Raw genomic sequence first — 14,566 nt, 5'->3', positions numbered from 1 at the left:
ATTGTCCAAGATGGAGCATTGGTTGATGATGGAAAGCAAGGGAGACTCCAGAATAGCAAAGTTAAGATGCAGAACATGATTTTTTCTAACCTGTCATGTGCTCTGCATGTATGTAGGATTATTCTTAAATTTCTTACACAACATTCTAAAGAAAGAAAGGGCAAGACAACTTAAAAGAATATAGGATATTTAATATTTTTTAAAAATCATTTAGATGACAGCACAGCACATTTAGCAATTAAATTTTAATAATTTAAATTATTAATAATTTAATAATTATGGTTCCAGTTACAGATAGGTAGCCGTGTTGGTCTGCCATAGTCAAAATAAAAAAAATCCTTCCAGTAGCACCTTTAAGACCAACTAAGTTAGTTCTTGGTATGAGCTTTCGTGTGCAAGCACACTTCTTAAAGGTGCTACTGGAAGGATTAATAATTATGCTTACTATTGAAAAAGGCCGGTTACTATTGTAAGCAACAAGAATTCTCTGGTTGTATTGAACAACATTATGCATGGTGTGAGGAAGGTGCTGTAACTGTCTGCATGTTGGTGCACCTGCTCCCTGCCAGAGAGAATGCAGACCTTGCTGAGAAAGGGAACATTGTCTGGAAAAAACAATCTCAGAAAATTAGAATATTGTGAAAAGGTGCAGTAGCTATTCAATCCATAACACCTGCAATGGGTTCCCGAGCCTTTAAATGGTCTCTCAGTCTGGTTCAGTAGGAAGCACAATCATGGGGAAGGCTGCTGACCTGACAGTTGTGCAGAAAGCCATCATTGAGACCCTCCATAAGGAGGGAAAAGCCTCAAAAGGTAATTACAGAAGAAGTTGGATGTTCCCAAAGTGCTGTATTGAAGCACATTAATGGAAAGTTATGCGGAAGGGGAAAGTGTGGAACACAAAGGTGCACAAGCAGCCAGGATGACCACAGCCTGGAGAGGATTGTCAGGAAATGACCATTCAAACATGTTGGGGACTTTCACAAGGAGTGGACTGAGGCTGGAGTTAGTGCATCAAGAGCCACCACACACAGACGGATCCTGGAGATGGGCTTCAAATGTCGTATTCCTCTTGTCAAGCCACTCCTGAACAAGAAACAAGGTCAGAAGTGTCTTACCTGGGCTAAAGAAAAAAAGAACTGGTCTGTTGTGTAGTGGTCCCAAGCCTCTTTTCTGATGAGAGCAACTTTTGCATCTCATTTGGAAACCAAGGATCCAGAGTCTGGAGGAAGAATGGGAAGGCACAAAATGCCAGATGCTTGAAGTCCAGTGTGAAGTTTCCACAGTCTATGTTGATTTGGGGAGCCATGTCATCAGCTGGTGTTGGTCCACTGTGCTTCATTAAGTCCAGGGTCAATGCAGCTGTCTACCAAGAGATTTTGGAGCACTTCATCCTTCCTTCCGCAGACAAGCTTTATGGGGAGGCTGGCTTCATTTTCCAGCAGGACTTGGCACCTGCCCACACTGCCAAAAGTACCAAAACCTGGTTCAATCCCATGGGATTACTGTGCTTGATTGGCCAGCAAACTCACCTGACCTGAACCCCATAGAGAATCTATGGGGCATTGCCAAGAGAAAGATGAGAGACATGAGACTGAGCAATGCAGAAGAGCTGAAGACCGCTATTGAAGCATCTTGGTCTTCCATAATATCTCAGCGGTGCCATAGGCTGATAGCATCCATGCCACGCCGCACTGAAGCAGTAATTGATGCAAAGGGGCCCCAAACCAAGTACTGAGTACGTATGCATGCTTCTACTTCTCAGAGGTCCAATATTGCTCTATTTGCAATCCTTGTTTTGCTGATTTCATTTAATATTCTAATTTTCTGAGATTGTTAATTTGGGGTTTTCATCAGCTATATATGCCATAATATCACAATTATAACAAATAAATGCTTGACATATCTCACTTTGCATGTCACGAGTCTATCTCACATATTAGTTTCACCTTTTAAGCTGAATTACTGAAATAAATGAACTTTTTCACGATATTCTAATTTTTGAGTTTCACCTGTAAACCAGAGCTTCTCCATCTTGAGCCAAGTTATCAATAAACTTTGTGAAGATCAGACTGGAGCCTACATTTGTTGGGAACCATTCTGCAAAGAAACAGTAAAGATGTTTGTACCTTTAAGAACTGTTTCTGTGAGCTCTGGGCAGATTGAGTACAGCTGGTCATGACTACAAAAGGAGGAAAAGTTGCACTTTGAACTTTGCCTGCAGGGAGAAAACACCCACAAGCTTTGTTGTTTGTTGTTTTTGTAATAAAACCTTTACTTGATTTGTTTTACACCTGTCTCGTGGTGTCGTAGTTTCTGTCATCTGCCACCAGAGGGGAAAAAAACCTCTAACAACATTAACTACAGAGACAGTACGTTGACATGGATTCTCCATAAATCACTTGGTAGAAATCGGCACAGTCACTCTGACATCCGTCGAAGAAACTCTTAGAACCCTCCAGTTTGCGAGTACAGCAAAAAATATGAAAAATCACCCCCTAATAAATGAAGTTATGAATGAGGGTGCCCTTCTGAAGAGGTATCATTTAGAGATTGAAAACCTGAAGCAACACATAGATGATGTTTCATCACAATCCCAGCCGGCACAGATCCTTGAAGAGAAGAATGCTCTTCAATAGTCCCCAAACAGCTGGAGGGCCAAGTCTGGCCATCACTGTCCTAAGATAATCAGGACTGCCTTATGTACTGCCTTCTGCAATGGCACCATCTCTTGGACTTGTTTTGTGGCACACTTGCCAGCCACTTTCCCAGGGCCGAAGTACCATCAACCGCCATTCACCCACTCAGTCCACAGTTCTGACTGCTGTAGCGCCAGGCTTGAAAGGGAGCTGCTGTGTGCTTCTGAATAGTTCTTGTGTCGGCAGCTTCTTCTCCTGTCCCTCATCTCACTGCACTTCAGCCTAGCATTGGGTGAGCATTCCACACCCTGGCTCCTAAAGAGAGAGAGAGAGAGAGAGAGAGAGAGAGAGAGAGAGAGTCTGTTTAAGAGCCTCCAGAGTGGGAGCTGTTTTGGCTTGTGCTCAGATTAATTTGCATTCCTCCAAAAAGGTTTGCTTTTTCAAAGTCAGGGTTGCATTTCCTCATAACATTCCTGGGGCTTTATGGACATTAATCCATACCTTGTATATACCGTTGCTGGTAGCTGTGAAGATTTAGGAGCCTCAGCAGCCAGCATAAAGATAGCTCCTGTTCGTGTTTTTTCTGGTTTTCTCCAGCCAATTCAGTGTGAGCAATTGGAACCTCTGTTTCTGTTGGGTGGAGCATTTGGAAGCTGGCCCTGCTCTCCAGTCCATGAGAAAGCATTTTCCAAGCCGTCAATCACTTTCTTTGCAGATGATCTTGCCCCCAAGGCAACCTTCCTTCCTGTGACTCAGCCCTGTGCTGCTTATAAACTGCAGTTTAAATATGCCTGGTTTTAATGTGTAACTTTCCAGCATCTTTGGAAGGAGCAGGGTGCTGATCACAGGGAACTGTCTGGGGTAATATTAGGTGTACTTCTGTTCTTTGTGTGGGTCTTTCAGCGAGAGGGACCCTGAGGTTCATCTAGCCCACCCGCCTGCAATGCAGGAAAATGCAGCTGATCAAACTTGCAACCTTGGCATTATAAACACCATGCTCTAACCAAGTGAACTATCCAGGAAATGCAATTAAAACTGAACTCAGTCTCAGAGTACATGATGGTTACACAGTATTGTAACTAGAAAACAAAATCTGAGTTTTGAGCATATGCTTTCATAATAGGTTTATCATGTCAAATTCAGCAACTTTCATGCAGATTTTTTTTTTTACTTTTATAATGACCGATTGATGCCATCAGCATTTGAATACAGCATGTTATGAATCTATCAAATCTGAAGGGTTTTTTTTCTTTCTGCAGAGACATGCAGAAGCAGATCAGATTACAAGATCAATTTGTGCGCATGCAGATACTGACTTTCAAAATAACACTAGTGTTTGGGTTCCCAGTTCTAGACTTTGAATGCAAACGTTCCATAGCACCAGGTTTCAGCCATACAAAACTTATCCTGGTGTTTCCAGTGGCTCAAATATGTTGCTTTGAAGTTTCTTCCAATGCTCAAAGTTGGAAGGCGGGGGAATTATTTGGGATGGCTAAATTTTATGTTAGGCCCAAATCAATTGACTGGTGCCATCTTCCTCTCCTATCCTATAGGATAGTGCTTCCAATTTCTTCTGTGTGTGCCCTCCTTTTGCTAGAGATGCAAATGAGCACTGGAATTTCAACTCTATTCTGGTTCAGAGATGAACCCGGTGGCCTTTGCTCCACCGGTGGGTGTTCTCCCATGGAGATTGCATCAGATACTGTCTCTAGGAACGGACTTTCCATTTTCTTTTGCAAGATGGGAACAGAAGACATTTGTATTAATTCCCTAGCCCTTTAAGTGCCTTCTCTCTCCACCCACCCTCCACACTTGTTGGAGGTCCAGTGAAAAAATTTGGTTACTTCAAGCAGAAACAAAATCACCACCATCTCCTCCTCCTCCTCCTCCTCCTTCCCAGCTCTTCCCATGCACAATCCACACTGTCTTGTCTAGTGCCAGTAGGTGATTTGTGGCATGACTGCTCTGCTCTTTTTTTCCACCCCATCCCACCCAAAGTGAGAGACAATTGCTTACGCTCCCAGTCCATGGGCTGGTGGCTGTGGCTGTGGGTGTCCTCTCGATGGCCCAGAGAATGGGAGCTACATCAGCAGCTTCTGAATTCAACACATTCCCACTCCTGCACTTTTGTGCAAACAAAGGGGGCAGTGTGGAGGGAAAGAACAGCTCAAATATCACTGTGGTTAGGTGTAGGTGGTCCTGAGGTCACAGGGCTTTGGAACAGAGACTACTCTGGTGGCACATTGAGCAGGTTGTGGAATTGCTGGGATCAATGAAAAGGCCTTGTTCTGGGCACTGAATAGAAGAGCCATTGTGTAATCCTGGCAGTCGCTGGTGCTGAGCTTTTCAGGAGGAGGGAGGAAATAGTTCTAGAGCTGGTATTGCTGAGGTGGCAATACAAAGATGCTGAACTTAGAGGCATTAGGGCAGGAAGGGGGCCTGGTTTGACCTGCTCACGCTTTGATCACAGGGGCTTAGGGCATTGGAGGCAGCAGAGTGGAAAAAAAGAAGACAAACTTCTGCTTTAATCATTAGCAGCAAGGCAGGATTAATCATTCCCTAGTACATTATAGAGTAGGGCCTCAGCCAGACCAGCGTACCTGTTGAAATGCAATGGAGCAGTCCTTCGTAGGAAGAGAGGGCTGATCCAGTTTCCTTGACTGGGCATTGCAGACTCCTCCCAGCTCAAAAAAGAGGATTGGTGGCCATTTTTTTTTCAGTTAAGAGGAACTTTTAAGGTGGCAGTTACTAGCTCAGTGTAATAGGAAAACTTAAGTACTGTATGCCACAGTAAATTCAAGATGTCTTGTTTCTGGAGATAGAAGGATAGGCTGATCCTGCATGAATTTAATTCTCTTCTCAAAGCTGATTAAAAACAAACAAAACTAAGGTCCTTATACTGAAGAATACAAAATTGCAAAAGATAGTGATGCCTTGGAGTTTTCAGAACCTTTGAAAGTGAGGCTCTTCTTGGCAGATACCTGTGTGATCCTGCTTTCAAAGTTTCTTTCCCTATTGGGTTTCTCTTCCTCAACAGGGAAATACGTTGAAAGCCAGAAGAGCATGTGTACTCATGCGCACATGCTCAAGCACTCGCCCAGTTGCCCTTGGGGGCAAAACGGCTGCTCACACCTGCTTGCAGCCTGAAATTTCTTGACATAAGAGGAACCTTGCCGGATTGGGCCAAAGGCCTGCCTAGTCTGGTATCCTATTCTCACAGTAACATCTTGAGGTGCTCCTAAGCAGGGTATGAGCACAACAGCTCTTTCCCCAGCCACTGGCATTCGGAGGCGTATCTTGTCAAGGTCTGTGGCAAGCAGACATTGAGAGCCTTGTCCTCCATGAATTTGTTTAAAGGCCCCCAAGCTGATGGCTCTTGTTAAATATTGTGGTAGGGAAGTCCAGAAGGAGTTAGGTGGGGAAGGAGAGATGTTCATTATAACAGACACATCAAAGCTTGATCTTCCATGTTGGACCTGGATTGGCTTGCTTACACTCTTTGCTGACTTCTCTTTCGCAGGTCTATGCGTGATGTCTGGGGCCACCATCTTCACAGCGAGACATACAGATTGGCATCCCCCTGTAGACAGCATCTCCTTTGGCTTCTCATACATCCTGGCCTGGGTGGCCTTCCCGCTGGCCGTCATTAGTGGGGTGATCTACGTCATCCTGAGGAAGCGCGAATGATGTGTCGAGGGCGGCCGCTGAGACTACAGCACTCAGGACAAGGGGGCCTTGATGAGTTAGGAAATGGAAACAAACAAATAAAAAGGAAGTTAACCAAAACAATATCAACAAGGAAAAAAACAAAACCAAACTGAAAGAAGGGTTACTGTGTTCATTAAAGATGTATATAGTATCTATGGTTTTAAAAAAACCTATTTATAACACTTTTTACATATATGTACATAGTACTGTTTGCTTTTGTTTGTTTGACCTGCCGCCATGTTTAAAGCCTAAAGAAAGTGCCTAAGGACTCTTTAACTCCTAACAGCATAATCAGAGTGCCGTTCCCCCTCCCCTCTTGCTGTGGAAGCAAATGGATCCCTCCTCCATGGCTCTCCACTTCCAATCCCCAAGCCACATGACAAGTCGAGGGCCATCAACTTGGCCCTCAGATAGGTGTGATATGCCGCCCACTGCACTGATGTTTGCTTATGCCCCTCATATGCTCACATTAACTAAAAGATGGGTTGCAATGGCCACGTAGAGGGCAGGGAGGGGAGGGGAATGTCAATGATGAGGAAGGCATGGCTGGGTGAGCCCAGCTTTGGAACCCCTTAAGATGCTAGTCATGATGTGGTGTCGTATGTGAAGTATAGTCCCACCAATGCAACCAGAAGCTGCATAATATCACCACCTTCCCCATCTTCATATGACAACTGGAGCTCCTGGGAGCACAGAAATGTCGCCAGTCCTTCATAAATCCCTCTTGGAAAAGGAGGTCTCTAGAGCTAGTGCTCCTTTCCATATGTTAAATCAGGTCCATTTCTCCATACTTTGAGATGGCCAAGATGAGCACCGATGCTAAGAAGAAGAAACATTGGAGGGAGACATGGGACGAAAAAGAAGTCCGTCATGTTGGTTTGTAACTAGCCACAGGTGTGTCGCCCCCAACCTTGCCCGTTGTGGGACACTAGGCAAAAAGAATAAGCTAAAGTAGGGGAAAGCAAGGAACCCTTCTAAGTCCCAGACCCCCACTCCACCCCTCTCCATAACCCCTTTTACAAAATTGAATACCAAATCTGTGAAATGGTGCTATCTATTTACCATTCCTTATATCGCTAAGCCATTTAACCTTACTCACTGGAAAGTCAGATAACGATTTTGAGATAAACCAAGGAATAGGAATGATAAATAATTCTTGTGTAATATATACAGCCTGTAACTGCTTTTGGACTTAGGAAAGTTGCTATCATTATTATTACTATTATTATTTTTTAATAAAGCATTTATAACCAAGGTATTTCTCTCCCCCACTCCTTTTACTTCATGGTCGGGAGGGAAGTAAGTGAACCTTCTAGCCCCTTGAGGATCCCTCCCTCCTTCCACCTCCTCTGTAACCCTTTTCTGTGTCGTACCCCCCCCCAAAGTGTGTCTGGCAATGAACTGTATTGGCAGCCGTGTGTAGATGTGTAAGCGGTGCCTTTTGATGCTAAGACTCCAGACATTATTATATGATTATTTTGCTTTGCTTTTCTGATTTTATACCAACTTGTGTGGACTAAGAAGCAACAAAATAAAAGTCAGAATAACTCACATGCTTTGGCCTTTGGTTGTATATCTTTGGGGAGGACGCAAGTATATGTGGTTAGAACAATAAGATGATGTATTTATTTAAGACAGGGGTAGCCGATGTGGCACCCTCCAAACGATGGCCTAGAAATCCCAAGGTCAATCATCAGGAATGATGAAAATGGGCATCTAGCAAAATCTGAAGGCACCTGTTGGTTACCACCATTTAGGGCTACCATATCTACTAGCTGCCTGCAATGAATCCTTCCATAGGAAAATCTCTCTCTCTCTCTCTCTCTCTCTAACCCATTTCATTCCCCAACACTGAAGACAAGCAATAAACAAGCCAGGTAGAAGAGACACAGAAGGTAGACATTTCAGGGCTGCTTATAGTATGACCTCTTTTCCTTCCCTATGGGATGATTCTCTTGTCCATGGGTAGCCAGACTAAGGCCTGGAGGCCAGATCCAGCCCAGTTGCCTTCTAAATCCAGCCTGCGGATGGTCCGGGAATCAGCGTGTTTTTACATGAGTAGAATGTGCATATCTGGGTTATTTGTGGGGCATAGGAATTCGTTCATTTTTATTTTTATTTTCAAAATATAGTCCAGCCCTCCACAAGGTCTGAGGGACAGTGAACCAACCCCCTGCTGAAAAAGTTTGCTGGCCCCTGCTCTAGCCCTTTGTATTCTGAGTCATAGCCTTCATCAGAGGCCTAAAGACGACTGTAGTCTTTTTGCTTTGTGATGCTGGATCTTAATTGGAAATTGATATGGCCGCTGAAGCAGGCTACCTCTCTGGGTGGTGTTGGGGGCCAAGAGGTCATGACTTAAATCCCACATGGGGTTGGTTGGGCTCCTCCTACACCTTTGTGAACCAGGCTGCCTGGGTGGAGTTTGGTCAATAAAACTGGTGATGCTCCACTCACTGTTTTTGTCCTTAAATTGGGGCAGCTGACTAAAGAGGCCAAAATGGAAAGAACATTGCTCCACCAAAATGCCAGCACTTTCCCCACTCAGGCTCTCTTACAATCTGCTGTGGTACAGGTGGCATGGAACACTTTAAGATGGATTTTTTTTGGGGGGGTGCTAGACGAACAGTCGCCATTTGGCCTTTGGCCTTTCTGTTGCCCTCACAGTGGTTGACACTAATGGATTTGATAAGCCTTGCTGAAACCTAGTTCCCTCCAGATATGTTGGACTACAATACCCACCAGCCTTTAACATTGGCATTACTGGTTGGGGCTGATGGGAGCTCAACATATCTGGAGTTAATTGGTTGGGGAAAGCTGGATTTCAACTTTGATGTTCCAAGTGGCTGGTTGGCATTACAATATTATAAAGCAGTCAGAAAAAGTAAGTGTGTACTCAACATCACATGGGCAGAAATAAGGTTAACAGGTTGTATGAGGAACATTTGGCCTTCCAGATATTATGAACTATAACTCCTGTCAGCCCCTGGCAAGTTATGAGTCAAATACTGGAGATTCAATATGTCATTGGGTTTTGAAACATCTGATAATGGATTGGGCAAAGAATGATTTTCCCACAATGCACTCAAATTGCTCTTTAAATCTTGGCTGAACTTGGAATTCCTGAAACTATCTTTCTTCCTCATAATCTCTGCCCTACGTGCACAGTCCTGGAAATTATAGAGCCTCATGCATTTGAGGGAAGCTTTTCAAATGTTCCCTTTTCATTCAGAAATGTTTGATCTGTGAATTTCCACAGAGGAAAAGCTTGGCTGATATTCAATACACCTTTTGCAGGCACTAGACTGGATTACAGACATTGCTACACTGAAGAAAATTGTGTGTAGTGTCTCAGAGAAAAAGCATGTTTATGCGTGAGCAAAAAGCAAACAAACCCCTTTATGCTTGGCCATAGCAGTTTAGCAACTCTTAAGTCTTTATTTATCAATGGGAAAGATGGTGAAACTTTGCCACCTCGTGGTGAAAGGTGGCACTACCAGCAATTGCTCTTCCAGATGTACCGTATTTTTTGCACCATAACACTCACTTTTTTCCTCCTAGAAAGTAAGGGGAAATGTCTGTGCGTGTTGTGGAGGGAATGCCTATGGGTGGCGGGGGGGATCTGCTGCAGTCGTGAGCAGAGGATCCATGGTTCCCCTTCCTTCCCTCCGTGGCTCGCTTTGAAACAGCAAAGCGGGAGAAGAGCCGCTGAGTGGGGAGGAGAGAGGGACAGAGCCTGCTTCTTTAAAGGAGCAAAGTGGGAGAGGAGAGGAGCCGCTTACACGAGTGTAAGCTGCTCCTGTCTGGTTGATTCCTTTAAAGCAAGCAGGCTCTCTGTCCCTCTCTCCTCCCCACTCAGCTTGCTACATAGCAGCAAAGTTTTTCAGCTCGCTAAGCCGGGGATGAGCGGGGAGGAGGAAGAAAAGCAGAGCCTGCTTGCTTTAAAGGAGCAAAGAGGGAGAGGAGAGGAGCCTTCTCCCCTTATACCCCTCTTCTGCATTATTAGCAGCACCTTCTCCACCCACCCCACACATGCTTCTTCTCCCCTTAAACCCTTCTTCATTATTAGCAGCATCCTTCTCCACCCACCCCACGCGTGCTCCTTGTCCCTTGAGTGCTTTTCCTTCCCTCCCCACTTAAAACGTGGTTACAAAGCATGGATCCACATGGATCATCAGGATTTTTGCACTGGGTCACTCCAAATTCACCATCAGATCACATAGCATGTCCATGGCTACATCTTGCACCAAAAAAATCACGCACCCACTGTTGCCTGCGGCCGCAGTGGTGCAAAAATGTGGTTACAAAGCATGGATCCACATGGATCCTCAGGATTTTTGCATTGGGCTACTCCAAACTCACTGTCAGATCACATGTTTGTGGCCACAGCATGAACCACAAAAATCATACATCCACTGTTTCGTTTAGAATATTTTTTTTCTTGTTTTCCTCCTCTAAAAACTATGTGCGTGTTATGGTCGGGTGAGTGTTATAGAGCGAAAAATACGGTAATTTGAAATGGGAAGAAAAGTTATGGTTTTTGCTTTTGCGCTTTTAAACGTTACAATAGTTTTGTTTTTAATGCATATTTTGGGGGGAGCTATAAGACCACAGGGAAATGGCCTAAGCTTTCTGGAAATAGGAATCCACTCCTTTACAGACTTTGGTCTTTCAAATTTCAGCAGTGCCCTGCACAACACCAATATCCAGGGCCCCTGCCTCTCACCTTATGTTCTGCTCAGTTCACTATGTGTCATAGTTGTGATGCCCTGCAGTGCTCCCTAGGCTTGGCACCCAGTGTGGCACAACCAGTTGCACTGCCCTAAATCTGCTTCTGCCAACAGATGCCCATGGGAAGCTCACATGCTATTTAAATAAGAGAAGCAGGGCAAGAGCAGTCCTACGAAGTCCAAGAAAACAGCAGCATGATTAATGAGCAGAGTCAAGGAAGCTATTAGAGGCAAGTAAGCTTCATTCAGAAAATGGAGCTCTTGCCCAAATGGGAACAACAAGGAACACAATGCTGGCACAGGAAAAGCAAGCGGATGCTGAGGGATGTGAAAATAATATGAGCAGCGTATCTCCGAAAACATTTAGACCAACCATAGAAATATATTTAAACATATGAGAAAGGAAACCAGCTGGGAAGGTGATTGGACAAGAGAGTTAAAGGTGTGCTATAGAAGGATAAGAAGATCATTGAGAAGTTTTATGACTACAACTTTAACAACCTTAACTTAACATATACATTGATTTGTATCTCTCATGTCATCATCTGCTGGGCAGCAGAGTGGGGTTAAACCCTGTGTTGGCTGTGTGCACCTGTTCCCAGCAAGGAACAGGGATGCACCATCAAACTGAGCAGGATTCAAACTCTGATCTGCTCTGGAGCTGGGAAGACACACAGAGAGGCCCAACTCGCTCTTTGCACTGCAAGCAAAGCTATGGCTTTGCAAGAGGGAGGGAGGGCTGGAAACCAAATAGGGGAGCAAGATCTGTTGGAGCAATAAAACTGCAGACACTTCTGTCTTATGCTCAGCCTGTGTAAATAAAACTATATATCCAAAAGTCACCACAGTCTCTGATGGGCTTCATTCTGAGGAAGCCAAATCCAAGGTATGTGCTCACACCCCTTAAATCTCTCGCCCCTTGGAGATTGGGGTTCATGGGATGCTGTCTGCATTATCATCATGCATGCACATCTATCCTGCTCCCCTCTTTAATCACCTTTTCTCCAAACTGAAAAGCCCCATTAGGGCTGGTACATACCTGTCCACTTAAGTGTACAGTGGTACCTTGGGTCACATACGCTTCAAGTTACATACGCTTCAGGTTACAGACTCTGCTAACCCAGAAATAGTACCTCGGGTTAAGAACTTTGCTTCAGGATGAGAACAGATGAGAACGGCGGCGCAGCAGCAGGAGGCCCCATTAGCTAAAGTGGTGCTTCAGGTTAAGACCAGTTTCAGGTTAAGAACAGACCTCTGGAACGAATTAAGTACGTAACCAGAGGTGCCACTGTACTCAGTCTTTATGGCCACATTTCCACACACATCCCATATTCACCTCACTACTTTAAAGAAAGTGTGCCACTCCTATTTTTGGCTGGGGGAAAAAAGATTGCTACGAAGTGGAGTGTCTATGAAACGCCAACAGTGAGAATGTGGTTGGTTAAAATGTGGAATAACGTAGAAAGGTTGCAGAGTAATTCAGTTGCAGGGAAAACCCTCAGATTTTATGATAATTGGGTATTGTTTATAAACCTTATGGGAAACAGATATGGATTAGATATCAACTGCAATAATACATTCCAACTAACTTGGAATGGTATTGAGTTATGATTATGATTAATAATTGTATTTAGAAACTTGGCCTACATTACACTTTATTATATTTACGCTATCATTTTAATGTACTTGATTGTATTTGGTGCTATTGATTGGTACTAACCTAGAATTAATCTGAATAAGGAAATATGAATATGGAATAATATTGGGTAAGCAAGAAGGGTGGCCAGGTTTCTGAATATTGAGTTGATTGTGGAGATACTAACAGCTGCTCTGTACATACCAGGTGCAGATTACCGGTAATTGAACTCTCCCTTTTTGACTACAGTTCTGGACTGAAAATAAGGGTAATTATATGTATACATGCACACATACCTTCACATACATTGCACTGTCCCTGCAATTTCTTCCCCTAATTTCCTGGTGAGGCCACCAGACACTTGAACAGATCTTGCCATATGTAGGCAGATCTGAGGAAACTACGTTTGGAACCCAAGGAACCTCTAGAATCTCAATGCACTCCCATGATGGCTAAATTATAGCAAAACTGCCTAGGAAAGCAGCTGGGTAGGAAAACAGCATCAACATGCTGAGAAACAATCCACAGAGGAAGAAAGAGCACCTATTGGGGAAAAATATTTAATGCATGCTGCGTCCTAAAAGTAATTAGTTTAACAACTCCTTCCTGCACTCGACAATAAGCCCTTTTGCAAAACGTTTGGAGCAAATACCTTTGTCTTTCACTTAACCACCTTGTGAATGCCAACATATAATTGTAATGCTTTCTCTGTGTTTAATTTCATTTTTGTTGCATGTGTACCTCAAACAATACTTCCTTGTTTGGCCACATGGTGGCAAGATTTAGCTGGGTGTAGACACATATTGAAGGCACTGTAATTGAATTACTACTTCTTTGACTCTGAAGACTTCCCAGTGGATGTGAAAGGAGTGACAGCAGCAAATGCTTTGTAGTGTGTGTGTTGTTTTTTCGCTGTCTGTGCTGCCAAATACAGCAGTTCTTTCCAAGGAAGAAGAGGAGGAGTTTGGATGATATTCCGCTTTATCACTCTCCTTAAGGAGTCTCAAAGTGGCTAACATTCTCCTTTCCCTTCCTCCCCCACAACAAACACTTTGTGAGGTGAGTGGGGCTGAGAGACTTCAGAGAAGTGTGACTAGCCCAAGGTCACCCAGCACCTGCATGTGGAGGAGTGGAGACGCGAACCCGGTTCCCCAGATTACGAGACTACCGCTCTTAACTACTACACCACACTGGCTATCACTGGATATCAGGACAAAAGGAATGAGGAGGTGAAGGGGAACCAAAACAGTTTTATTAACAAACAACAGGCATACAAAGCATAAAATAAAACATACCCGACAGGGGCTACCCAATCTCCCCTTCAGCTGCCCTGAGCCCCAGGTAGAGCAGCAGACGAAAGACCCCAAACGTCGGTCTCCCAGCAACAGGTCCTTTGATCTGGGCAGAAGCTCCCTGGGCCCCTCCCACCTTTGGCTTTTATAGCCTGCCTTGATGTAATCAAGTGCACCTGGCATTACTCATGATTAATACAGAGTGACTGAGAGTCTCCCACTACCTGCAACCGGTATCCAGCCAGCACTTGCAACACAGAAGAACCCAATAAACCCCTGGCAGGTGTGTGTGAAACACAAGAATCCAGCAGACCTCAAACTGGGGATGTTAAAGGGAAAGGGACATGCCACCTAACTCCTCAAAATACAATTGTCTTCCGCATTTCCACTACACTGTCACAAAGAAATAAGGTGAGCAAAAGCCTGAATGAGGCAACAGAAGTCCTTTTTCTGTCAGCAGTGTATCCAGAAGCGAATGTGTTTAGGAATAGTTCTCAGATTATAAGATGTTCCCCACTATCAGGCTTTGTTCTTCTTATGTTCTTAACATGGGTAAAGCCTTAC

The 14,566-nt window shown here is 44.2% G+C and overlaps 1 protein-coding gene across 2 annotated transcripts in view; it reads left to right on the top strand.

Moving 5' to 3' along the window:
- Nucleotides 1-7,900, top strand: part of PMP22 (peripheral myelin protein 22) — a 31,381-nt gene extending 23,481 nt beyond the window's left edge. For both annotated transcript variants that reach the window (XM_080994122.1, XM_080994123.1), the window contains exon 5: nt 6,160-7,900. In XM_080994122.1, coding sequence (XP_080850248.1) covers nt 6,160-6,326 — 167 coding nt within the window. In that variant the 3' untranslated portion in view covers nt 6,327-7,900. The remainder of the gene's footprint in view (nt 1-6,159) is intronic.
- The last annotated feature ends 6,666 nt before the right edge of the window (nt 7,901-14,566 follow it).

This window comes from Podarcis pityusensis, assembly GCF_964106645.2.
Source record: "Podarcis pityusensis genome assembly, chromosome: 2".
Lineage (NCBI taxonomy): Eukaryota > Metazoa > Chordata > Lepidosauria > Squamata > Lacertidae > Podarcis > Podarcis pityusensis.
Note: the sequence above shows the minus strand (reverse complement) of the source record. Positions and strands in the feature narration are given on the sequence as shown.